Source organism: Lonchura striata, chromosome 10, assembly GCF_050655825.1.
Source record: "Lonchura striata isolate lonStrDom1 chromosome 10, ASM5065582v1, whole genome shotgun sequence".
Lineage (NCBI taxonomy): Eukaryota > Metazoa > Chordata > Aves > Passeriformes > Estrildidae > Lonchura > Lonchura striata.
In genome coordinates, this window is record NC_140712.1 from 22,468,000 (window position 1) to 22,494,884 (window position 26,885).

General features: G+C 47.3%; 2 protein-coding genes across 3 annotated transcripts in view; one reads left to right on the plus strand and one right to left on the minus strand.

Annotated features, from left to right (window-relative positions):
* PCSK6 (proprotein convertase subtilisin/kexin type 6) overlaps window positions 1-2,387 on the minus strand; it is a 53,772-nt gene extending 51,385 nt beyond the window's left edge. The window contains exon 1 of the mRNA XM_085588965.1: window positions 710-2,387. The gene's annotated coding sequence lies outside the window, so the exon portion shown is untranslated. The remainder of the gene's footprint in view (window positions 1-709) is intronic.
* On the plus strand, window positions 138-26,850 carry PLEKHO2 (pleckstrin homology domain containing O2). Of its 2 annotated transcripts, none has more exons than XM_021552602.3 (6): window positions 138-298; window positions 4,730-4,882; window positions 11,104-11,220; window positions 18,050-18,154; window positions 20,043-20,141; window positions 22,381-26,850. In XM_021552602.3, exons 1-6 carry the CDS (start codon window positions 290-292, stop codon window positions 23,617-23,619), a joined length of 1,722 nt encoding a protein of 573 aa, XP_021408277.3. In that variant the 5' UTR covers window positions 138-289; the 3' UTR covers window positions 23,620-26,850. The 2 variants fall into 2 exon arrangements, with proteins under 2 accessions (XP_021408277.3, XP_085445092.1); XM_085588966.1 differs by lacking the exon at window positions 138-298 and adding an exon at window positions 3,858-4,028.
* Window positions 26,851-26,885: the final 35 nt, after the last annotated feature.

Here is a 26,885-nt window from a genome sequence, read left to right on the forward strand (position 1 = left end):
TGGCGGGGGGCCGGGGCCGGGGCCGGGCCAGGCGGGGGGGCCGGGCCAGGCGGCGGCGGGGCCGGGGCCGGCGGCGGGGGCATCCCCGCCTCCTCGCTGGCAGCGCCGGAGCCGCCGGAAACCCGGTGGTGCTGCTGCCGCCGCCGCTCCGGCTCCCCGAGAAGTTGTTGCCGAGGGAGAGCGGCGGGGCCCGGGCCGGCACCCCCGGCCCGCCCGGCATGACCGTCCGCCCGGAGCCCAGCGGGGCAGCGGGGCGGCGGCCGAGCCCCTGAGCGGGCGGCGAGGAGCCATGGAGCAAGTGAGTCCGGCCGGGAGCGGGACGGGCAGCGGGGGTGACCCCGGGAGCGGGGATCCCCGGGCCGGCCGGGGCAGCCGGACCGCACCGGCCACTTCGGGGTGTTTTCGGGTGTTGGCCGGCGCTGGGACATCCCGGCCCCGCTGCCCCGCGGGACGGCGAAGGAGACGGGCGGGGGGTTCCCCATCGCTGGCAGCCCCCGGAGCGGCTCGGGCAGAGCCTCGGCAGCGCATCCCCGCAGCCCTCGGGATGTTGGACCCGGCCGGGAGGGGCTGCCGGGCTCGGCCGGCGCTGGCACGGCCGGGCCGGTTCCACGCGGGCTCGGGCCATCCCGAGTGACTCCCGCTGGGGTGTTGTCCTGCCCTGCTGGAGCCCGGCCTGGCTCGAATCGCCAGCTTGGACATGTCTACGCACCTCCAGCCTTCCTCACTTCTGTTCTGCTCCTCCTTTCTGTTTGGGACGGGTTTAACTCGGAGAAGGGCAGTTCGATGCTTCTTCCGCACACGGTTTTCATGTCCACGGGATCAGACACCCCAATAATCCATCTCTGTGAGGATTGATTAAGATGCCACAAATTTGTTGGCAAGTTAAACAGGTCGCTTTCTCCCTTCGTCTGGCCACGCAATTATTGCTGCTTCCTTTCCTTGGATGAGGTTTTGCTGCTCATGCACAAAGAAAGCTCCCGGTAGGACGGACTGCCGGAGGACTTCAGGCTCTGTCTGGTACATGCGATCCCTGTAGCTGTGGCTTGTTTCTCCCCCCTCACACCCCCTTATTTCAGCTCCCAACATTCTGTGGCAAGAATGAAAGCTGTTTTAAAACAGCAGGGAGACAGTAAAGCAGCCCAAGTTGGTAGTGACTGAGAGTTGTTATTATCTGCTGGCATCCATGAAATTAATCCACAGCAGAGAAACTGCTTCCAGCTGGCAGCCACCGGCCAAAGGGGCTTCACACTTACCCCAGCGCTGGCTGGCCGTCTCACGGGCTTCTCTTCTTTAGTGATACATGAGTCCTCCAAGGATTGCTTGTAGAAGGGGTGTCAGAGGCAGTTCCCCAAGTTCCACGTGGATCTGAGCATTTTGTTTCCAGTGGAACAATCTGTTCTGCTCCAGCAGGCTGGGGAGAAGTGGAAGTGCTAACAGCAAGGTTTGGGAGCTAATGCAGAAAGGGAGTAAAAGAGTGGATGTGTGGGGATGCAGGTTGTCTCCTGGGAGTTGTTCATCAGCACCTTGGTAGAAGGGAGTGTGTGATAAGATGCTTGATTGAAATGAAGTTGATGTAACTGGCTAAGGCACTTCTCTGCTCTGTGTAACTTTAAAAGCACTGTGATTCAACTCATGGGGGTTTGTTTTGTTGGAAGACATGAAGATTGTGTGGGTTTGTGGGCCCATAAAATACAGGGCAGGGGAGGAGAGAAAAAACTGCCTAGTTGTTAAATAAAAAGCCATCTTGTCTGATTCGGGTTCTCTGCTGAGCTGCAAAATGTGAGACTGAACCAAGCTGAAGGAGTGTAACTTGTGTTTCACTTATAATGCCACCATGATATAAAATGCAAAAATGGCTCTTACTAATTGGTTTTGGGAGTGATGCCTTTGGCCTGAGCTGGCATTGGGATAATTTGGTTCTTTCATTTACACTGGCTCACTTGACTGATGTCAGGGGGCTTCTTGTAATGGAATTACCACAAGAATTAATCCAGCCCAAGAACATCCCAGAAAGGATATCTGAATATTCTGAATATTTCTTGTAGAATGCTCATATATAGCTGAGTTAACAACAGTAGCTCATGTCTTTGTGTCAAGTTCCCATTTTAATTGTGGAATTGCAGACAGGGGACACAGGATGGACACAATGCCCTGCTGCTGGTGCCCCTCCCTGCCCAACCTCCCATTGCCAATTTGGGGCAGAGCTGGCATAAAAATAATCTGCAAAAATGTCAGGCACCATCTCTGAGACTCTTCTTGCTTTTGCAGGAACAAAGTTTGCAGTTGAATCATCTGGGGTTTTTATGTCCTTAAGCCGCAGGTGAGACATTACCGCACCTGCCTCTGTTGTGGGATGTGCTGGGTACGTGTGAAGGGGAAGCTGCTGACCCAGAGCTCAGCAGCTCAGCATCTCTGTGATGCTGGATCTCACCCCTCACATCTGACTTGTAGCAGGGACTGGAGAAGGCAGCTCAGGCTTAGGTGACTCCTGTGCAGTGCAAGGGGCAGAGCCCTCTGCTTTTGGCTGCTGTCACTTGCTGAGACCAGCACTCTCCATCTCATTGCACCTTCCCTCACCTTCCCTCTCCTGGGCTGCTCAGGTGAGGTTTGGAGTCATGGATCCTCTGTGTGGATGCTTCCGGGGGCTGGCACAGCAGGAAGTCCTGCCTGGGATGGGGGGTTCCCCCAGGCATGGCTCCTTTCAGGCAGGGGTTCCAAGCAAGGCTCCTGATCTGGGGAGCTCCAAGGCATGCCTGCAGTGCCAAGGAGGAGAGATGCAGTCCCTGAAAGGCTGGAGAGCCAGACTCCAAACCAGCTCTGCCCCTGCTGTGCCTTGTACAGAGGTGCCAACATGAGCCTCTGTTGTTTTTCAGAGGTAGATGTTAGGTGCTGTGTCTTCACAGAGATACTTTTATTTTAAAACCAATGTAGCTTTTGCTCTGCAGAGCAGAGCATGGATAGACATATCTACCATGTGACTTCAGCCTTTTTGCCAGATGGGGAAAAAAAAGCCCAGCAAAAATTCACCTGCCAAGCAAAAAAAGCCTTAAAGAGTGAAAACATTTTAGCAGTTGTTGGTCTGGACTCACTTGAATAAACTCTTCATACAGCTACATCCATGCACAAGTGCTATGAGGGAGGTTAAAGTCCATGCCCAATTATCTAAAAATGACATCAAAAGGGTTCTCAATCAGGAAACCAGCAGGTCTGCATTTGTGCAGGAATTGATGTTTGCTGAAGTCGCAGATCTCAGCTGAATGCAACTTCCTGGCAACCTAAAAAGTCAAGTTTTAAAAAAAAACACGCTATGTAGTCCCTCCATTTCCCGGAAAACTTTTTGATGCTCAGTCATCCTGTATTGTGGCCATTTCAGATGCAGCTCAGTATAACTGAAATAACTTCTACAAAAGGCATCGAGGTTGTTAGAGGTTTCAGCCCAATTTTCTTTTAGGTGAAACAGTTTATTTGAGTTTCATGTTCCCAGTTTGCACCCAAGCCTACCGGCAAAGCCCAGCCTCTTCCAGATCTTAGTGGAGGTCAGAATAAATGTGGGTGCATGGGGTGTTTAAGATGTTTTTCTTCTTTTCATGGGTGCGAGCTCCCTCTTTGGAATAAGAGCTTACCCTGATAAAAGCTGCTGTCCAAGGGTGTGTTCAGTGGGAGTTTGGTGCATGAAACCAGATTCCTTAGCAAGGCTCTCCTCCAAATTTTTGAAGCTTGTCCATACACACTTGCTCTGTCCTGGCTGTGGGAGTGTCCAGCTCTGACTGTTCCATGCACTTGGGATTTTCTCATGTTATGAAACAAGATGTCTGAGCTTCAGCTGCTCCAGTTTGTGCAGTGAGGGCCATTTTGGGATGTTTGGGGCTCTCTTGCTTGTCACACACCCTCTTTTTGTGTGCCAGCTCTCTGCAGCAGGATTGCTGCTATTACATTTGGAGACATGGAGAAAACTAAGTCTGGGGGAAGTGGGGTCCCTGGGAGGAGGCTGGAGGATTTGGGCTTGGCCTCTCCTCACAAATCACAAGGTTGGTGAGGTGATTGTGTAAGGGGATTTGGCTCAGCGGGGGATTCTCCTTGCCTTGCTCCAGGAAAAGAGGCTTATTGAGGGGTCCATGGGGTGTGGGGGGCAGCAAGGTGCTCCAAGGGAGGGGTGCAGGGATCCAGCCTTTGCAAAGGCTCTTCCAGTGCGCTGGAGAGGAGGAAAATTTTCATCTTCAACCTTCTGGGAACATTTTAATGTGGATGTGGTGAAGTCCTGTCCCTCATGCTGTGGATTTGCCCACAGGAGTTGGTTTGGGGATGGTGACCAAGCATAGATGCCTGGAAGAAAAGCTTGCAGAAGTGGCCTTGGACTAAAATATAAGTGTTGCTACTGATTCCAGAAGAATCCATTGTGCTGGGATTCCTCAGAAAGCTGGAGGAGCAAAGAGGAGAGGAGGCTGCTCTTTCTCAAGGTGCACTTGGTGCACGAGTGAGCAAGGAGTACCTTCCCAGAGAGAAGCAGAGCCCCTGGGGGAGCAGAGGAGCAAGGTGGACTTGTTGCCATCCCAGCAGTGTCTCCAGGGATGGCTGGGGTCAGTCCTGTGGGAGCTGGTTGAGTTTTCCTCTGGAAGATGTCAGTCTCCTGTTGTGATGTAGTGGGGAGGGACCACGTTTGGTGGGTACCAAATCTTCTCTGGGCTGGCTTTCTGATGATGGAAACTCCTTATGCCTTCTGTCCTTGCAGGATACAAAGGAGGAAGTCTCAGAGAAACCAAAGTGTGCTCCAACTGCAGAGAAATATGGCTGGATTAAAAAAAGCAGCGGGGGGCTCCTGGGACTGTGGAAGGATCGTTACATCCAGCTACGGAAAACACAGCTCGTGGTCTACGAGGATGAGGTATGGTCACAGCTAATGGCCTTGAATGAGGGGCAGGAGCAGGCCCCTGGGGACACATGCATGTCCCTGTGTTTTTTACTCTTTCCTCCAGCCCATCCCTTCTGAAAGGGCTTCTCCAGTTATCTCCAGGAAGGGTAAACACTGTAAAAGAGACGGCAGCTGCATTTTAAATAGATTACATATTATAAATATTTTAGCCACTGAATATTTTGACAGAGCCATTGCCAAAATAAAAAAATAGGGGGCAGGACATCCTGTGAGAAGGTGAACAGTGTAAAGCTTTGGGTGGAAGCAGGATATGTGCAATGAGGTTTTGGCTTTTGAAGGATAAAAGTGGTTGTAGCAGGCTGATGTCCCACCTGCCACTTGAGAGGATGGCAGGCAACCCTACAGCCATTTGGCACCCCTCAAGCAGCTCAAATTGTTGCCAGCCAGACTCTTCAGGGATTCTTTTAGCCACTGAAGGATGCAGAGTGAGGTTGTGAGTGCTTGCTGTCCTCCTTAAGCATGGACAGTCTGGATTTGGCTCATCTATTCCCTTTACTTGAGCCAGTTCTGAGTAAAGGACCCCTGGGAGCCTCATCCTGGATTTCCCTAATAAACTTCATGCCTTAAGTTCATGGCCACACTTAGAGCTGTTTCCAGACAAATGAGGAGTAAGAGCCAAGCCAAATCTGTCCTGCATTTTCAGGCAAGAAGAATGAAAAGGGCAGGGCTGGTCCTGCCAGGATGCAAAGGTGGCTTTGTCCTGAGTCAAGCCTTGTTCTTGGGCTGGAAGCAGCTTCTGCAAGAGCAGAGTTTGCCCCAAAAGTTAGAAATGAGAGTGCAGAGCACAAACTACACCAAGAGAGGTTTGAGATGAGGGATGGGTTGGTCTGAGCCCTGTGCTGGCCTGTGTGTGCAGCAGGGTGGGGAACTGTGGTCTGCACAAGCACCACGTGCCTGTGAGGTGTCTGGCCCAAGAGGATCTGGGTCATTTGTGGGCATCAGGACGATATAAAAGCAAAATCATGTAAAACTTCATGTGCAGTGTGTCAAGGGAAGAAGAATGGGGAAATGTTTCAGCAGCTGCATTGCTGCAGTGGTTTCAGGAACAACAGGACCGACAGTTCAGTTCTCTTTTTTAAAAACATACTCTTGCCTAATAAAGAAAATTTGTTATAACAATTTAGGTTAAAGGGTACTACCTCTTCCCTTATGCTGAACACTCCTGCTCTTCCCAAATCCCAAAGCTTTCTGGTGTCATTTGTTCTTAGCTGTGAAATGTCAGGAAGAGTGCAAGAATAATGACAGGAGAAGTCAATGTCAGGTGATGAGCAGTTCAGAAGGCAGGAAAAGCAAGGGGGGGTTCTCTTACCCAGAGGGATGCAGCCTGGTCCTGCAAACTGTTGACTCTCTGTAGATCATTTCCCAGTGCCCTGGACACCTGTTGACTCCAGCTGAAGCTTCAGGAACCCGAAGATTCAAAATCTATAAACATGACGTAGGTTTTTTTTAAAGGGCATGCCCTTAAAAACAAGATACATGAAGGCTCTCATTACCACGAGGGAAAAGGAGGCTTTTAAAGTAAGATTAATTTTCACAGGCATTCAGAAGAAGGAAAAAATCCCAATCATTTAAAGGGTTATTTTATTATCTCAAGAAGGAAAATGGCATTTGTAACAACCAGGCATAATGTTTTCTGGTAGCCTGTGGATTGTGGTAACATCCTGTAATAAATTGCATCTGTAAGCTACAGTAGCTGCAAGGTCCCATTATTGTAAATAAGGGATCATGTTAATATCTATAGGCTATTAAACTGGCTTACAGTGAAGTCAAATGTCTTAGGAGAGGAAATTGCTGCAAAATTATCTGGTAGCACAATAGGATAACATGTGATTGTGCAGACTTACTACAGGGAAACCAAAGGAAATGGCAATTTTCTGCACTCAGGAGGGGTCTTGTTGCAACAGAATTGAGGCAGTTCATGTTTATTACTGTATTTATCTTCCTTTAATGTGAGTCAGGGCAGCGTGGCTGTCTCTATCTTACTAATGGGAAACTAAGTTTTTGAGATGGGAAGGGTTGATGTCTAGGCAGAATCTGTGGTGCAGTGTGCTATGGTGGTTTGCATTTCTGGAGTTCAAGGTGCCATTTTTCCCACTGGAAGTTCTCCACATATCTGCTCTATGTGACCCTGGAGAAGGACACAACATTCCAGACCATCCTCTGACTGAAACATTTACAAATGGGATTGTTCAGTGCTTGCTGAAAAGGAAAGGAGATAAAACCTCAGGCAACAGGAATAAAAGGCATATCTCCATATGTATGCTGAATTAGACTTGGATGGGTTAAATAGGGGGGTCAGCTTCCATGTGGGCAGGCAGGAGGCTGAGCATTTCAGCTGGTCTGAGCCCATCAGATTTCCAGGAACTGAGCAGTGCCTTGGACTCAGTGTGCTTTTCTCAGTCCCTCCCGTGTCCACCCCTTCACAAAGGGCTGCTAATGTTGCCTTTAGCAGTTGTTTCCTATGCAGGCCACCTCGTTGATGCAGTTGCATGAGCTTGGCTGCACTTGTAGCTGAGGTTTAGGTGCAAAACAAGAGCAGAGGGGACGGCCAACACGAGATAGAGACAAATACATTGTACAGTGTTGCTGGAAAGTATAGTCTGAGTAGCACACAAATACCATATATCATTATCAGTAGCAATCTCCAGGAATGTGCTCCTGACCTGCCCTGGGAATGTGTTCCCCAAGTTCCCTGCTAGTCAGGCTTTGGGTTTGGTTAAAAGCAGAGCCACCTCCTGAAGGAAATGGCAAATGCCTATTGTGTTACCTGGAGCAGATGGGGTGAATGAAAGTCATCCCACACGGATTCGGGTTTCTTTCAGTGGATGGAGAGTGAAGGGGGATGCATTTCTTCTCTGCTGTGCCTGCATTTACAGCACCCTGCATCTGTACCCTCACCTAAATGAAGATGCAATTAAGCAAGATGTTTGTATATTCCATACCCAGATGTCAGGAAAGGAGGCACTGATGCAAGTACAGGGTGCTCAGATCCCAAGAAACTGCTGTGCAGGTCAACATAGAACTAAGTGGGTTATTTTGTAGTGAGGTTTCTTGTCTTCTTGTCTCTGCATATTCTTGCAAGAATAAAAAAACCTACAGAGTTGTTTTTTTTTTCTGCCTGAAGACCAGGCAATTCTATATAGGGTGGCTAGACAGATCAATGTTATCACTTTATGGATTAGAAAGCATCAGTCTTGAGTTTGGACTTTTTTTACCCCCTAAACAGTGCAGCTAGTGCTTAGACTTGTTTTCTTCTTGTTTTAGGTTTTCTTTGTAAGTGTATTATTTGACAGGGAAAAATCCTACTAGATTCTAGAGACCAGAGGATCCACTTGGTGTTCAAGAAATGGACACTTAACATCTACATTTTGCCCCTGATAAAGTGATAGCAAGGTATACCCAAAACTGATTTGTTAAAACACTTTGAGAGCCTTAAATAGAGAAATATATTATTTCAGGTCTAAACATTTTACACTGAATGGAGGGTCTCAGCCCCTGAGTGTGTGTCAGTGAGGAGGTTTTTGCTGGGAATTACACCTTCATATAAATAAAAATTGCAGGGAATCTTTCCCCCCGCCTTTTTATAAACTTTTCATTAAGGAAATTGTTTACCAAGTGTGATTCTTCGGTTAAGCATATGCATTAATATGTCCAGGTGTTCAGTAACTTTCTTCTTAAGGGCCAAGCCAATAGACACAGATATGTTTGTCACAGGATGTGCTCCATGAAGAGTTAATGGAATAGTTTTTCTGCACTAAATCATGAATGTAAGGGTTCTGTACCAGGATTGGGCTTATCCAGAACATGTGTCAGGGCAGGACTCTGGAAGTGACCTTGTTTCTGCATGGTGCTGAGTGTCCTCCAGGTCCCAGGAAGCTGAAGGGACCTGGGGACCTGCATCAGGGTTGGATCTTTTTTCTGTATCTTAGTGTTGCAGGACAGACATAAAGGATCTCTTTGTGACCCAGGTAGGCTCACAGAGTGGGGATGGCTGCTTGCCAAGGGTAAAACATAGACAAAAGCCCCATTCTGGTGCTCCCTGAACTCAGATGCTTTTCCTTTGCCTCATACATGGAGTTTTTATAGTTCTCTGGCTGCTTTCTTACCTGCTTTCCCTGAAGAGGATAACTCACTTGAAAAGTTCAGGTCCTTGAGATGAAGGAGCCATAGCTTCAACAGTCAAGGTGTTTCTGGGAGACAGTGTCCTGCATGTCCACATCCTCTCTGCCCTTGTTCCCTGGCCAGGTCACAGTCCCCAAAGCCTCTCCAGGGAAAAGACAGGCAGCTTGAAGGCAAGAGGCAATCTCACAGCAAAACCACAACTCTCCACCCTGCCAAGTCCCCTTGTTCCCCAGCTTGGTGTTCCACAGCCCTTAGGAAGTGGAGCACAGCTTGCACGGTGAAGAGTTCCAAGAGGCAGGACGGGTGGCATGGACAAAGAGGGTGACAGGGGCTCTGCTGGGGACAGAAGCGCTCTTGAGAGCAGGGAGGGTTGGCAGGAGGCTTGGGGCTGGTCTCTGCTCAGAGTGCTGCCGGAGCTCTCTGCATCCTGAGCCCAGGGAAGGAGCTGGGAGCTGCACCGGCCGTGCGGCAGGGCTGTAACGTGGGCGGTCTTCCTCCGAAGGCCAGGATGAGATCACCCATCCCCGAGGCATGTATTCCTGACCTCACCCTTCTCTGTCATTTGTTGGCCGCGGAGGGGTTATTATTTCCATCCCTGTCCTTTTGCAGTGACATTGCGATACCAGGATTGCAGCAGGAGCCTTCAAAGGGCCTAGTAGCGTCAGCAGGATTTTATCGGCTGGGTTTTAGGTTTGGGCAGGATTAATCTCCTTCTCCTAGTATGCGTTTTCCCAGTTCACATTCACCTACTCAGTGTTAAATGAAATAAACAGTAATGTCATTAAAATAATAAACCTAAATTAGATCCAGACGTCCCTCGGTGGCTCAGGACTTGCTTTGTGTATTGGCATCAGCTCTCCAGGACCCCATCCCCAGATAGGAGGGTTAAAAAAACTGAAATGCAGGCTGAGTTCTGCACAGCGACTTAAATGTCAAGTGGTAAAGGGAGGAAATTCCCCGCAGCCCACTTCCCTCTGAACTCTCCATTCCCTGCCTCCAGCCACGCAGCAGCTTCCTGGCTATGACATGTTTCCTCATCCCACACCTCCTTCTCCGCTACAGGAATTGCTAAATACAAACTCATACGGGCACAAGGAGCTGCCTTGGGAGCAGATCCTGAGCTGGGGGTGGTTATGGCCAAGGATTTTAATTCAGGATGGTACTGAGAGGTTCATGAGCCATGCTGACTGTAGCACTTCACTGGCAAGAACTGCTCTGAGATTCTCACTGCTCATTTGTGCTTAGCAAAAAGGAGCTTTGGTCTCTGCTGGGATACTGAGACATGAATATTATCTGCGCAGTGTTACGCTGCAATTCCTATTAGGGATGGTGCTCTGCAGCTGAACTGAGCCACGCACCACGTGTGGAATTTTAGTTATGTTACTGGGAGAAATGAGCCAAGATCGCGGCCGGCAGTCATCAGTGGAGATACTCCAGAGATAAATATTCCCCACTGAGATGCTGGCCCAGACAGTTTTGCTGGCTGTATGGGGCTGTATTTCCAATCCTAAGCGTTTTGACAGCTCAGAGTGTGGCTGCAAGAGGGCTGTGTCCATCACACATGGCTCCTGCTGACCTTTGTGATGTGAGGACCAGTCTGCCCCAGCTCAGTGTTGCAACAGGGCTCCCCTCTTATCCCTGCTCTGGCTCAGGCTTCCTGAGGAGGCTGTTTGGACCATCGTGATGCTTGTGTCATCTTCCCTGTGAAGAAGCAGAATCACATCTCCTCCTTTCATTGTGGGATGGAGGTAGTGTCAATTCTGGCTGCAGATCCCTGGATGAGGCCAACAGCAATGACAGAAGCTGGTGTTACTGTCCCCAGCCTGTTATTTGCTCAGCCACTGTGGACCACTAGGCCTCTAGCTTAAAGACCAGGGTGTTTTCTTAATGAGATGCCAGCCTGCTTTATGGGGCTTTCTGGCTGCATGCAGGTTATTTTTAAGGCAGAAGAACTTTTAGACAGTTGCAAAGGGAAGAAATGCAGAATTTGATGATCTATGATTTATTTCAATGCCTCCTCTTCATAATAATGTTTCCTTCCCTCTCTGCAGGATGAACAGAAGTGCATAGAAACAGTGGAACTGGAGAGTTATGACAAGTGCCAGGAGCTGCGTGCACTACTAAAAAGGAAAAATCGTTTCATTTTAATCCGCTCCCCGGGTAAGAAGGTAGGATTGCCTTTCTCATCACCCTCGAGTTTGCTAACTCCAAAGTGAGTTCCAGCCAGCTGTACCCAGAGCAGATGAAAAGCTCTGAGACTGAGCTCCTTGGCAGCTGGGAGAAATGGCCTGTAGCTGTGACGGGTGTACATTGTGTAAGAAGGAAAGCCACTGTCATGTAGATTTCTTTCTTGTTGTGTGGGGAAAGGGTCTTCCTGTGGCTCGACCTTTTCCTCTTGTTTTTTTTTTTTCCTGCTTTAGCATTTTCTTTCTTCCAGTACACCCTAAGAAGTGGTACTTGTTAGATCATTCCCTATGGTTCCTCCTTGTCCTCTGAGCACATGTGGATGCTGCAGTTTTGCCCAAGTCCAGTGAAATCAATAATTCCAATCCATGTACTGAGACAGTTCCTGGAGTTAGAACCATTGATCTGAGAAACTCCAGTGCAAATTTACTTGCAGCCAAACACTTCCCAGGAGAAAAGATTTATTTTGCAGAATTCATGAAACCCTACATCTGCAACTTCCTGCACAGCATCTGGTTAGATCCAAAAGTTAAAAACCAGACTGGCATTGCAAAGAGACTATACATTCATCTGAGCACTGGGTGTATGCAAAGACATCCTGCTTTACTTCCTATCTGTATTCATCATCACGACACATCTTTCGATGTTCTCCTTAGCTCCTACTTGCATGCTATCCATTTCAGCATCTTTATGGGCTAGAATTCTTCATGGTTACTTCGGGGTATCGCACTTTGCCTTCTAATTTCAATGTGATTTTTTTGGCCTTAGAGTTCTTACTAAATCTCCCCGTGCAAATCTGAGAAATTTTGAGGGACAAAACACATTCATTTCCATAAGAACGTGAACAGGCACAAGTACCAACTTGCTGCATTCCCCTATCTCCATTTTGTTTAAATAAATGGAGATTGTTTGGTCCTTGTTGTCACTGTTGCTTATTCTTTCACTCCAGTCACTTAGTGTTTATTCATGTAATAAGACCCCAGCTGAGTTCAGAGCACCATTGTGCTAAACTTCATTCAAAACAACAAAACAAGGACTTTCCTGCCCCAGAACCCTGGGCTAGTGAGCTCCAGCAGAGCGCTGGAGCCCAGAACACATTAGGAAGGAATTCTTTCCTGCAAGGGTGGTGAGGCCCTGGCACAGGCTGCTCTGAGCAGCTGTGGCTGTCCCATCCCTGGAAGAGTCCAAGACCACGTTGGACAGGGCTTGGAGCAACCTGGAATAGTGGAAGGTGTCCATGTCCATGGCAGGAGGGCTGGAACCAGATGTTTTTTCTCTTCCAACCCAAATGATTCTAGGATTCTATGATTCTAAGTGTACACCTATTCCCAGGGAGGCCAATAATACCCTGTGTGCTCAGAGATGGGCAGCTGGTAGGAACAGGTATTATCTACCAGAATTTTACTGAGAGAATTGTGTAATAGCTGCATATATCTCTGCACTGCTCCATGAATCAATGCAGGGTGTGAGATGTGTTCCTAAACCTTTCATTTCTTGCTAGGAGAAAAATATGCCCAAACTGTGCCCAAAAGGGTAACTTCATCCTTTTGGCATGCTGGCAAGTTTACAGCTACCCTGTTTTTCATGCCACTGATTCAATGGAGACCTAGATAGAGGCTACTTTTTATAAGGCTCTTTTGGTGAAAGGAAGGGCTTTTACAAATGAAAAGTTCCCTGTTTGTGGCTCCCCTCCCACCCTTCTTTTGGCTGGGAATCTGGTGAGGGTGTTGACACACAACATACTTTGGCAGATGTTAGCACAGGCTTCAATTAGGAGGCCAACGTACACAACTGTCCTTCTTCTGTTTTGAAATCGCAGCTGTGGCGATATATATCAGTTAAACATTTTCCATTTGGGAGGCTTGCTGCCATCCACAGTTTAAAATCACCCTGTGAGCCAGCTTGCCAAGCCCTGCCACATCTTGCTAGGGTTTTTTTATTTTCACTCTCTCTCCTGAACATTATGCTGAAGAATGAGTTTGAGGGACTTAGCAACAAGCTAGGAAAAGCCATTTCTGTTTCAGTGCACAAATCTTGAATACAGCCCGGTTTAGTTGCAGGGGAATCCCAGTTTAAATCTTGGATGGGATATTTTTGAGCAGAGATGAATCAGTCAGTTAAAACTACTCTGCAGCTGAAGTTGCACCTGAATAAATAAGTTGTCCTGCTAAACACTGGTTGTTGATGAATGTACCCAAGATTTTGCTTGGCCTGTTGACAAGGATGACATTTTTGTTAAACTGTGACAATATGAGCATGTCACACGCCTGCACCAGTAAGGAACTGAAAGAAAGCACTGCCCCCTGAGCTTTAATTCTTCAGTGAAGGAAGCTGGCAGTGTGCAAAAGCCCTGTTCTGCTTAGAAATCTCAAATACTTCATTCCATCCACAGCAATTAAGGGAAAACTTTTGGATGCAGAAAGCTGAGCTTCTAAGAAAGGGCAGTAGCCTTGGCCTGGAGACTTTAAAATGTACTATTCACAATGCAGAAAAGCACTGTAAATGATGCTTGGTGTAAACTCTGAAAATTACCAAGACTGGCACAAGTCTGGTGCTCAGTGGATCTGAAAAGCTTCAGCTTCAGGGAAGTATTAATATTGGGAAGAGGGTGGTGGTAAGGAAAGAGTCCACCAGCAAGTCCTGCAGCTCCTCAGGCATCCTTGCACCTGTGGTCATGGATGGAAACTTCCATTGCTTATTTTTCCCTCCATCCATTTTTGAGGTACCTGGAACTGCCTTCATCAGGGGCCCAGCCTGGAAGCAGCAGTTGAATGCAGTGAGGTTTGGGGGGAGTCTGCTCCTGGGGTCTGCCAGTCTGGCTGAGATGCTGCATTGTTCCCAGGGATGATGTAGCTCTTGGTTCAGCTACAGAAAACCACCAGAATCCTCTGACAATTGTCTCATAGAAACATGGAATGGTTTGGTTTGAAAGGGACCTTGAAGATCACCTAGTTCCAACCTCCCTGTCATAGGCAGGGAGTCCCTTGTCTTCTCCTTTCCCCTTCATGTTACATAACCTGACAAAATCATGTAGAAGAAGGCAAGAAATGACCTCCAACCTGGCAGATAGATTCTGCTGCACTCCTGGTAGTTTAAGATGTTACTGACCTAACTCTGCTGCAGCTTCTGCTGGAGGTGACCATCCTGTACCAAAAGTCAGCAGAAGGGAACACATCCCCACCAGCAATTCACAGGCAATTCACAGTCCAGTTTAGCCTAGCCCTACCAGGCTTTGCACTAGAACAGAAAAGGACCAAGCACGGGTTTGTGTCACCTACCTCTGCATCAGATCTGCAGAATTCCTCAGCAAAGAAAAAGTGTTGGTAGCAGTCTTAAACTGCAGCTACAAGCTCTCCAGAGCTTGTCTATTAAATGACTTAGCACAGGTACAACAGACTGACCCCAGGAACACTTCTCATTCCTGGAAAGCAGGCTTGGCATTGCCATCAGCCTGTCAGTGCTGGAGAAGACTGATGTCTCAGGGAGGACAAGGAGCAGTGAGGGAGCTGGTGCCCGCTGCTGTCACAGACAGTGATCCGTGTGGGAGCTCCTGCTGCCTGACGTCTCGGCAGTGATTCAGCAGGAGCTGTGCTGTGCTCTGAGTAACTGTCAGTAAATTGTGTAGCCTGCATTCATGGCTTACAATGGTCACTAGGTTTGGCCATGACAGCTTTTCCTGGCACACCAGCCTGTTGTTTATGGCGTGACTCAGCCTCAGCTGGCTTAGCAAGGAGTGCAAATGTGTTACCCTGCCTGCTGTCCTCTCATATTGTCACTGACTCTTTGCCTTAAATTCCTGCTGGAGAGCAGACCCTGCTTAATGTTTTGTGGGAAATATCCATCCTTAGATGCATCTGCTGGCATCTGTAAATATTCAAATGAGTAAAGATACAGACAAAATAAATTAATTTGTTCCTTGTTTGCTGAGAGCCTGGGAGTCCCAGTGACAGGCAGGACTGAGACCAGCTTCTTTCTGTCTCTCCTCTGCAGCTTCCTTCTTTACAGAGAGCTCCCATCCCATTTGGGTGAGCTTTCTCTCCCCAGTGCTTTGGCCGAGGATAGGAGCCGAGGATGGATGCAGACAGACCAGGGACTGAAAGGCAGCAAAGAGGCTGTGGCTGGCAGCAGCCTGAGCATGAGCCTCTGAGTCCCAGCAGCCTGACTCTGCCTTGGTGTCTGTAGGTGTCTTATAAAAAGGAGAGAAAAAATTTCTAGGATACCTGGGCACTGGGAGGAACCTGCACCTCTGTGTCACAGCCCCAGGAAGCTGTGCAATCAGGGAGCAGAGCTGCAGCAACACGAGGCTGGCAGTGCCCACACTGCCCTGTGGGTCCCACTGTGCTGCTCATCCTCCCTCACCCAGCTCCCTTCTGCTGCCACCATGAGTCCCTTTCTCTCGCCATCCACTGGATCTGCACTGATGGCAAAGGGTTGCATGCCAGGGGGACATCTCAGCTTCTCATTAACGAGGAACTACCCCCCTGAGGTTCTCTCTGCTCTGCCACAGAGTTGCTGACACCAGTGCTTAGTCACAATCTGGGAGGCTTTATTTGGAATGAGGCACAGAAAGTGGCATTGGAAGAGGAAGCTTGAAGGGAGGCAGGAATCCTTCCCCTGAACAACGTGTATGGAGATTTCTAAACCCTGGTGCGGGCTGCCAGGTCTTTGCCAGGCAGTGCAGCAGCTCAGCTGCTCACAAGTAGAGCTTTCTCATAAGCTTTTATAATCACAAAGCTTTGGGGCAAAATCATTTCCAAACAAAAAAAGTTTTTAAGCACATACAAAACCAGGCCAGCTCGGACCAAAACAAAATCTGGCCGTCGCTCTGTTTTGGAGCCTTGCCTTCACTTACATTCCCTGGTTAGAGTGGCTCTTCTGCTTCCCAGACAAAGGGCTCTTTTTCCAGAGGGCTGTGGGTCAGGCCCTAACCTCCCCTCTGAGCTCTCAGGAAGGCATGGCAAACTGATCAAATAAAGAATCTTTCCCCAAATTACTCCTTAACTCCCTGCTTGCCATGATGGTTGTGAGTGTCTGGCACTTGGCAGCTGTGATGTAAATCCATGGCATTGGCATGAGAAATAAATACAGAAAGGAAGAACAGTTGGTTTCTAACAGCAAGAGCGGGTGTAAGGAGATCAGGCTTTAGTTCTGCAGAATTTCTGATGGTCCCTTCAGAAGTTGCTGAGACCCAGAACAGTTGCTGCTTTGTTGTGCCATGAACAGGGAGCTGCTAAGAGCACTTGACTGTCAGTCACCGTTAGCTTTGTCCCCATCATTTAATATAGTCCCTGTTTTATATAGACACTGCTGTGATTTTGGAATGTGGGGCCTCATTTAGAAAAAGGGTTGAGGCTACAACTGCTCTTGAAGGTAATGGGAAAGTGCAGAGTACCTATAGGATGTTAAATACCCCCAAAAAACTGCTCCAGGCAAAACCCCCATGAGGCTGTGTTTTGAACAAGCCTCTCTGGAGCTCACTTCTCCACCTGGAATTTCAGTTGCCCTGAAAAGGAATATGTGAAGCTCCCCAGATACTCTAGTGATAAGCAGGAAAGAAAAAAGACTGTCAGGGGAATCAGTAATTCTGTTTTCAGGGCAGGGCTGGAGCTGAGTGAAATCAATAAGACATATTGACCCAGGAGGATAAAACACATGATGGAATAACTCAGTAAGAAGTGCCACCCTGTTGTTAGGGACGGTGCTAGGAGTAGCACACACAGCAGGCTGACATCCCTGCAGCCCAGAAACAATAGGAGTGTCTAACTTTTAAGTGCTTCATTTTGCAATGTTGCTGGTGTCCTTTGGCACAGGAGTATTCCTGTGTACCTGTGCAGTGTGGATTAGGGCACCACATGGAGCTGTGTGGGTCCCAGCTGGTCTGCCATGGAGCCTCTTGTAAGGTGAGGATGATATTTCTCTCACCTGGAGTGTACTCTGGGGCAAAGCTACATAATACTGGTGAGGTGATCAGAGAAAACAGCAGTGAATTAAATAACACCCTGCCTATTGTCACTGCTGTGGGCAAGAAGAGATTGGAAACACTGAGCAAAGCCATGGGGCTGTCCTGGAGGAAGGGAAGAGCTGACTGGCTGGAAGACAGGCGATACAATCACCCATCCTCCCTCCTTATTTGGGACCCATACTTCTTGCCAGTTCCCTCTCATATGGCCAGCTCTTCCCTTCTTCTTGGGGCAGCTCTTCAGATCCCAGAGAGTGCCTGTCTGCAGTGTTCACTGCTGGATTTCATTTGCAAACAGAAAAAGATATGGTGAATTTTTGCACTTACATTGCTCTTAAGCTTCATCGTGTCTGTGCCCAGCTGGATCAGGGTTAGAGCAGCCAATGTCAGTGCCCCACATACCAGTATCAGTTCTGTTCTGCAGAGCCACAGGAACAGGGAAGCAGGCAGAACCCACTGCATGCAGCCTTCCCATTCCTGGTATTCTGGAGGAAGTGGGAGATAAACTGTTTTACTTCATCTGAACCAGCCAGTATGACTTGGACTTCCAGTCTGACTCTCTGCAGTGTGTGCATTTGCTGTACTCCACTGATGCTCCAAGAGCTATTCCAAGTGTTTTGCAGAAGGGAGAAACTTACGTTTTTACTACTTTAGTAGTTACCAAAATAAAACTACAACAAAAAGCTGTCCAGCATAACAAAATCCTGTTCATGGGAGCTATGCCAAAGCACAAAGGAATCTGTAGTTTAAACACAAGCTAGAAGTGCATGTTATATAGAAACTGAAGTGATCCAGAGGTACCTCTGGTCCTGAAAAGGAATGCTCAGCCAAAAATTCTCTCTCTGCTCTTGCAGGTTCATGATATCAAATTTCAAGCTCCAACTTTGGAAGAAAAGGAATCGTGGATAAAAGCTCTTAATGAAGGGATCAATAGAGGCAAAAACAAAGTATTTGATGAGGTAAGAGAAACAGTTTTCAAACTCCTGTGTTTCTGTATCTGTTCTTATTCATGGCTCCTTTAGCTAAAAACAGAACTTGCCTGAACTCCTGTTCTCCCCATCCTTCCTGCATGCCAGCCATGGTCCAAGGAAAGAGAAAGGTGGTGTGCAAGATAGGGCAGGTTCCTTCCCTTCAGAGCTTGGGATCAGAGGATTTCTGGGAGTCTGCCTCTCCCAATGGAAGCAGCTGGTGCAGAGAAGCAGCAGCAGCACTGAGTTGTGCAGAGCTGGGATGCAGCCTGGAGAGACTCATCTTCCCCACACTGCCATGGTCTACAGCACCAAGCAGCCTGGAAATGGAGGTACTTGGTTAGGATATAGCCCAGTCTTCAGGACTGGAAAAGTCTGAAGTGACTCAGTCCACCAGCTATTCTGCCTGCAATCTGGAGAGAAGTCTGGTGGAAAGTTACTCCATGGCCCTGGCCAAACCTGTCTGCCTCTCAGCTGGCCGCAGCACACCTGCACTTTCAAATTCTCCTCCCATCCTGCTGTACAGAGGGGAGGATGAAAATTGCACAATCTAGAGTCTGTTTAACCTTGCCCTGCTGCCTCTTAGTTTGTAAATCAGCCCTGAGCTAAACCAAAGGAGCAGCATCTCTTCTGCAGGTTTTTCATAACTGAAAGGAAATTAACGAAACCACCATGGGAATGACTCAAGAAAAAACGAGCAGGGTAAGGAGGGACAAGGAAATCAGCAAAGCTGTTTAGCAAAGGAAACCAAAGCACTGAGTAAAAGTTTTGAGAAAAGGGCTAACTTGTGTAGATACAGTGCTAGAGGTCTAAACTCTTACAAGTTGGACTTTGCTTTTTTTCAGCAGAGGGCAAAAGCATATAGGTACAGTGGGCAGTGAACTCTGCACACCCTTCAGCAGCACAGCAAGATGGGATCTTGGATCACCTCCCTGCCCTGTGATGTGGGGTTATCCTCCTTACAGAGGGATCCAGTCTCTAATTCTCAGTCATTCCAATAAGGATCAAACATCAGATTTAAAGTTTTTCCACACTGGCCAGGCATGGGCTAATGGGTCAAGACCTCAGGTGGCTTGGATTATCTGTTCTCCGCCGAAGGAGCTGTAAAACCACTCTGCCATACCAGCCATTTTTCTCTTTAAATCCCTTTTTCACCCTCACCAGCTTCCCTATTGTACAAAGCTATATCTGTTGTACCAAGGACACACAGATGTTCAATGTCCCTGGTCACTGGTGCTGCCCCTCCATGGGGAGCAGACTCCAGCCCTTGGCCATCACAGTGTGGGTGGATGGTCATAGAGCCAGCACAGAGAAACATCCGTCAGGGCACTGGAACCTCCCTCCTTAGGAGTGTGAGGCAGTGGATTTCTCAATCTGATTCCAGGAAATAAATTTGTTAATTCAGCTGGAGCTGCAATTAATCCAGGTCACTGCTCACACCTTCTCTTCAGTGTCCTGCAGTCATTAGAGCTGTGGAAAGGAAGGGCTGTAACAAAGTGCTGCTGATATAGTTCACAGTCAGGTCACAGTTATTAATGAGCTTTCACCTCTAAGATGGAAACAGCAGTTTTGGTGCTGTGTTCTGCCAGATGCAGGAGCTGGTCCAAGCACAGGCTGCAGTGAGGACAAAGCTCCTTGTGTCCTTTTTTCCCTGCCTCTTAGGTGGAGATAAGTTTAGCCATTGCAAACCTTTGAGACCTTAAGTATCCATCACATACATGCAGGGCTTTGCAGGCAGGCTGTAATTGAGCTCTGAGGTAAAGACTAGAGGTGAAATGCTTCATGTGTGCATTTCATGTGTGACAGTGACAACACTATGGACGTATCTTGAGAAATTAATGGCCCTCTTCTTTGTTTTCCTCCTCTTCCCCCATTAAAGGTGAAAGTGGATGAGAGCCTTTCCTTGGACCATGTGACTCGGGACAGGGTGAAGGTGTCCCATGGACGTCGGCCACCCACGAGAAGTCACCTAAAGGAGGTAAGTGCACCCTGATGGAGTGGGCCATCCCACCAGCTGGGATCCCCGAGAGCTGCTCCTTCCACTCAGGTACCAAACCCCAGGGGAAAGCTGACAAGGGAAACAACTTCCTGCAGGAAAGACTGTGCCAGCACCTCTCTAATGAAGCTCCAGGTTCCCATAGATCTCTATCTGCTGCAGCACCTTACCATATATTTAACTTTTCATAACTCATAAGCTGTTTCACTGTCTGGTCAGAGCCATTAGAGATTGAAGCTCCTATATTTATTTTCAAAGATAATTTTGTAGCCACAGTGGTCTAAGGGTAGAAGAACTGCATGGTCCACAGGGAGAAGCTGTATTTTTATTAAGCTAACCAGAGAAAGCAGACGAGCTTTCAAGCTTACAAGCCCTTCCCTAGGTCTGAAACAGAATACATTATTCCCCCAGGCAGTTTTATAGACTCACTTGTCTACTTTTAACTGATTTTCTGGGTCTGTCACTTTAAAAAAAAAAAGAAAAAACCACAAACCTGCATTTCATTTCCAGGGGAGAGTTCTTACTAATGTTTGATTCCTATGATTTATGAAAAAGTTTCTACAGACAGATTGATATTTTAGCAGAGCATTAATCACAAGCAAGGAAGGTTTTTAAATCAAACCTTCTTTCTTCAGACTTCCAAGACTCTGACTTATGTGCCTGCACAACACTCAGATGACCCTTGTGCATAAAATGATACCTTGAGACTTTTTACTTTGCATAGAAATGGAGGGAGAGTGTCTCTCCCAAAGAAATGCATGAGAATGAATCATAGATTCCCATCCTCCAGAAAACCGCAGAAGAAAACATGACAAAAGTCACAGCAACAATGAAGTGTGGATTCTGTTGCCTAATATGGGTTCAGTAAGGTGAGGAACCCTTCCCTGAGCATTAAAAACATCTCTCTTCCCCGCTCAGATCACTATTTTCACAAGATACCTCTGAGGTTAATACCTCTAAGACATCTCACCCTCAGCCAAAATCAGGGGAAACTGACTTACAAATTTAGCAGCAGGAATGAGGGGATAGAGCCTGCAGAAAGATGTGTATCATGGCTGCTGGCTGCAGATTCATGAAGGAAATGACATTAACATGGATTTTCAGTGTTCAAAGCCGGCCAGGTGTGGATGGGTGAGGGCCAAGCTGCCAGGAGGCAGCTTACCTTCATCTCTGTGCTGGCCTGGAAAGGCAGAGAGCCTTTAACTAAACTCTCTGCACTGCAGGAGCCTGGCCCTGGCTGCAGCTATGCCTTCGTGTGGTTTTGGGTTCCCTCACACAGGAACTGTCACTGCGGTTCTCCCTGTGGGGCACTGAGCTTACACACTGCAATGTCTTTGCTAAGTCCATCCTTTTTAGGAAAACCACCCTGCTAGTGAGATTTGCACACAGCCTGTGGTCTGAAGGAGGTTTAACCAGCTGAGGCTTGGCCCTGGTCAGGTCAGGATGACCAGGGGTTAGAGGAAGCAAGCAGAAGGTGACAGGATTTCAATCCCTGGCCAAGCAACCTAAAGATCAACTTGGTTTATGACAAGCTCAAAAGCAGAAAAGTGAGCCTTTGTGGGGGCACATTGTAAGTGAAGGGGGTAGAGGGATCCCACTACTACAGGACAGAGAATAAAAAAGCAGAGCTTAACACTAACGCCCACAGGAAAACCAAGAAATTAGGCTGTTGTGTTACAGGCTTTAAGACCGTCTTTTCAAAAGAAGTAGTAAAATAAGTTATGCACTTTTCTTAGACTCAGGGGCTGCTTTGGTTTGGAAGGGACCTTAAAAATCATCTGCAAGGGCAAAGAACTGTTCACTAGACCAGGTGCCCCTTCCAGCTTGGCCTTGAACACTCCAGGGATGGGGAGTCCACAGCTTCTCTGGGTAACCTGTGCCAGGGCCTCACCGCCCTTATAATGAATAATTTCTTCTGAATATCTAATCTAAACCTGTCCTCTTTCAGCCTAAGGCCATTCCCCCATGTCCTATCACTCTATGGTCTTGTGAAAAATCCCTCTCCAGCTCTCTTGGAAGTCCCCTTAGACACTGATAGGGACTTTAAGGTCTCCCTGAAGCCTTCTCTTCTTCTGGCTGAAAAGCCCCACCTCTTTCAGCTTGAAGCAGCAACCCCTTGCTTGCCATGCTGGTGGCAAGGGTTTTGCATTTTAACATGAAATTAAAGGATGAAACACAGGATCAATGATAGAAATTGAAAACTTTCTCTCTTGTTTTTCAGGCTGCCAAGTGTACATCAGATGGTATCCTGCGACTAGATCTGGATATAGTAGACAATGGACCACCAACCTTTGATTCCACTATCAGTGAAAGTGACAATGAACCACCTCAAAAAGAAACTCCCAAGCCCCCTATGCCACCCACAAAACCGACTGGCACAAAAGAAAACCAGGAGGCAGAGAACAATGTTCCTGACCAGGAACATAAAAAACCTCTGTCTCCTCCACTGCCTCCAGATAAGAAGCTTAAGGAATGCATCACATCAAAGGACAGTGTAAATGCCAAGGAAGAGGACTCTGGAAGTCCAGAGGAGAATGTGGAAGAATCCCAAGCACCAAGTGAAGAGAACAAGGAGAACCTCATTGAGGTCAGCAACAGGTTTATATCAAAAGCTCCAATTCCACTTCCTAAGAGCATGCCAGACAAGCTGAAAGTAGCTTGGGACCAACCAACCATTGAACCCAAAAAGACAGAAGACTTGGAATCATCAGGAGATGATGGCAAAGACAACCTGACTGAGATTGCTGCTGCAAATGTTTCAAAGCCTTCTGTTCCTCCTAAGGTGTTGCCAGAGAAAATGCTTGCCACAGAGAACTCCAGCCATGGTGACCTGGAAGCTGGGGTCTGGGAAGAACAAGAGTCTGGCAGCTCCAAGCCCCCAGTGAACGGGATCACAGCCAGCGAGGTAGCAGAGTTCACATCCCCGACAGCTGAAACAGAAGAAGGAAATGGGAGGACCACAGCCGAGAAGGAACAGCAAACTTCAGCAGAAGAGACAGAGACTTCCTTAGCTACAGAAACAGACCAGGAAAGTGTAAAAGCAACTATTGAGAAGAAAGATTCTACAGAAAACACTTCAGGTCTCAAACTTCGCTGTACTTCTCTGGGAGACTTGCTCTCTGATTCCAAAAATAAACAAAGAGCACTTCCAGGCCAAGGTTTCCCAAAGGATCCCCATCAATGCTTAGCTAAAATGGAGGAGAAAGTTGCTAATGAGAGGGAAAAAGCAGAAAAGCTTCTGCAGAAGGTTTTACGTGAAGGTTTGGAACAGGCCCAGGAGGGGAATGGACCCCCAGTGGTGGCAGAAACATTGCTCAATGAGGCAGTAGAACAGCTTCGGCAAGCTTCACAAGTTTTGCAAGAAATTAAAGGTCTTGGAGAACTGAAAAAAGAAGGAACACAGAAACAGAAAGAAAAGCAAAAGGATCTAGTGACTCTTTATAGGAGAAGTGCTCCCTGACACACTCTGTAGAGACTTCTTTTCCAAAATCAAAGCTAAACATTTGCATTTATGATTTGTACCATTGCTAGGCCAGTGTTTAAAGATGGTGTTTTGCTGTGTACACACCATGTTTGTGGGGCAGAATTGAGCTTTCAGTTATAGCATCTTTCTTTCTTCATGTTGTACATACCAGTCTGGTTCTAATCCTCTTAGCACAGCAGAAGGTTACAGGACAGTGAACAGTTTCAAAAATGTGAATGCTTTTTAAGGATTCTGTCCAAAGTCCTTTCAATGGATCAGGCCTTAAAAATTACTGGTAATCAGACCAAGCCAGATTTTTTGAAAGGAGCAGAATGGCTATTCTAGCAAAAGCCCCTGTCTCTCTGTATTTACAGGCAAGCAAATACCAGATTACACTGGCACCTATATGGTTTTCCTAGTTAAATCATTTAAGGATAAATGTAGTCAGTGTTCACTTGCTGGCATGGTTTCCCAGACCACCTGGCCCAGTAACATCTAGGGATGTAAAGATAAACGGTTTAATCTTCTCCAAAGATACTCATAAAACCACATCCACAGTTAAAAAGTGACCTCACACAGAGGCAAACCAAACTGGCCAATTCCTGACTCCAAGTAATGTCCCTGATGTGGAGCAGCTGTATGAAAGCTCTTTGAGGCTGGTTCTGCAGGGCTTTAGGTGTGCTAAGCACTGTGTGAGTGAACACAAGTCTCGAAGCATCATTGCCAGGCAAGTATTGATTGTTCCTTTTTCATTAATAGGGAAATTGAGATTACACTTGGCCTGTGAAAGTGTCTTCTACCAGGACAACACATTGATTATTGAGGACCATATCTCTCTGATAACTCTTAATTCCCTCAGCATTGTTAGGAACAAATAGCCAGGCATTTGGAGAAGTTGTGTCCAGGAGATCCCCAGGAGCTTCCTAGGGAATTGTCATAAAGCAGCTTTGGGGATGTGTGTTCCCTTAGTGTTGTCTTGGGATGTAACTGATGGGAGCAGGCACATCAGGCAGTGGGTCTGGATGAGATCCCCCCCTTCCCACTGAACATGTCTCTACCTGCTGTGTCCTGGCCAGCCTGAGAGCCGTGGTTTGGCCCAGATCTCTCTGATTTACACACATGGAGGGAAAATGCATTTTGCACACAAAACTTTGGGGCTGGTCCCAATGGCTTAAGTATATGAAAATAAAAATGCATTGCTATGGAAGGGTCTGAGGAAAGCATTGCAGAAGGCTCCAGCACAATTCCCAGTCTCCCCTGTCCACCACAGTTCCTGTGGTCTTCAGTCATTACAGCAGTGACAAAATCGTGTCTTTACACTGCTACTGTGTAGCCCTATACCCGAGCTGGGCCCTCTCCCCTATTCCCTATAAGTGTTTTGAGGAGAATTGTGTGACAGCCCAGAGGGCTTCTCCTTTTCTTGAGCCAGGCTCTGGAAACATAGAAAATGGCAATCTTCCCAGTCTGGTTTTGAGGAGCAACATGCTACCTAAACTCTTTTCTCTCATTTTCCAGTACTTTGTTCTTAGCTCATATGTTTCTTTTTCTCCTAATTTCCCAGGTCCCACAGTTCTGCAGGGGGATGCAAACACCACCCACAACAGCGGTAAAGTTTCATTTGAGCCTCCTCTTAGACTAGGCATAGGTACTTCAGGTATGAGCACAGAAAGGTTGGTTTTGGGCTTTCAGATACCCTGGTTTCTACCATCTGGAGCCAGCAAGACAGGTAGTGACCATAACTGATGCTTCTGCCTGTTTTGATTAAACTAGCCTTGGTTTTGGTAGTGAGTCCCCCTCTCAAGACAGACATAGATGTTGTATGAGAGTTTACTATTCTGTCACGTGGAAAGTTCTACATGGTCTCGAACACTCAGGACTCGGGTGCCACAAAGCTTTGCTTTGAGCCAAGGAATTTCCAATGTCCTAAGCCCACCTGGAGACACACAGCCTGAAGCAAACTCTGGACCTGTGCCATTTGCTGCCGTGGGTTCAATGTGAACTGTGGGTCATATTCAGCTTTCCAGACATACTTAGACAAGGGCTAAGAACACAGACAATACTGAGTGCCTATCTGCTATCTAAATGTATTTTTCTGCATGTGCACTTTTGTTTACCGAACACTGTGTGGTATGAATGTGAGCTGTCAGAACCTGGTGTGCACTGGAAGTTGAGGGACATCAGCTCCAGAGAGCAGGCAGGCTTTTGCAAGATGCAGTTCTGTAACAGCAGATAGATGGGGGAAAACCCAGTTCACACTAACAGGACTATACACAAACCAGGGCAAACTCTGGGTACAGGTTGATATCCCAAAGCTGAAGCCACTCCTGAACCTCAGGACAGGCAAATCAAAGCCTGGCACTGAAATCCAGGAGAATGACAACAGCTTATGGGGTAGCTCAGTCCCCTAACTTATACACAAATGCTTTTGCTCTCTCCAGTGTTTTCTTGTGGCAGTGTGTTCTGTGGATACTTGTCTGGCAAAGCACTGGTAAAAATACCCAGACATCCCTCTCTGTTACAGCCAAACCTACAGGATGTGCTTATATTTACTGTATATTTTTATATTATACTCAATATTCTAATGAATAAATGTCTGACATTTTACTGAATAGCCATCAGTAGGAACCCTAACAGATAAATACCCTCTACCTGTTAGGAAGTGGGCAAATTAAATAATTTTACAACCTACAGTTAATTACTGTATATGCTGTACTAACAGATCTTACTAGATTTGTATTATGTCTTGTAAATAGCTATAACTTAAGTGGAATCTCTGTATCACCCAGTAACTTTACTGCTGCAAATGCTATGTTAGAGAGTCTTAGTTTTAACTATTTTTTCTCATAGATTTAGCAGTTTCATCCTAAAACATCCAGCCTTCTATGGCAACTCCTATCTTCAGTGTACATCCTGCCACCATGCACTTTTGTTTTTTTAATCTTCCTTTAAACATGCATTTAAACTTGCATCTAATTCCTGGCTGCACTAAGGCTAGGGGGTTCTGTGCCTGAAAGCCCTCTGAGCTTGGAGTGCTGGAGTGTGAGTCTGTGTTTTGGGCTGTGCCACCAGTTTACATGTCTGTGACAGGAAGGAAGTGAGTTTGCAAGTGAGCAAGTGTGGATGACGATCTGAAAAGCAGCTGCTGCAGCTCGTGGAAAGGCAGCACTTTTTCTCCTGTTTGTAAAGAGCTTTGAAATTTGGCAATAAAACCTCCTTTTAAAAATCTGCTGTTTCAGAGTAACTTTGTCCTAAAGAGGAGCAAG

Bases quoted from the DNA above. Each gene is read 5' to 3' on its own strand.
- PLEKHO2 (XM_085588966.1), top strand. From the start codon at position 3,858: ATGTTTGGGGCTCTCTTGCTTGTCACACACCCTCTTTTTGTGTGCCAG. The intron at 4,883-11,103 runs GTATGGTCACAG...CCCTCTCTGCAG, and splicing joins TCGTGGTCTACGAGGATGAG to GATGAACAGAAGTGCATAGA. The intron at 18,155-20,042 runs GTAAGAGAAACA...CCCCCATTAAAG, and splicing joins AAAACAAAGTATTTGATGAG to GTGAAAGTGGATGAGAGCCT.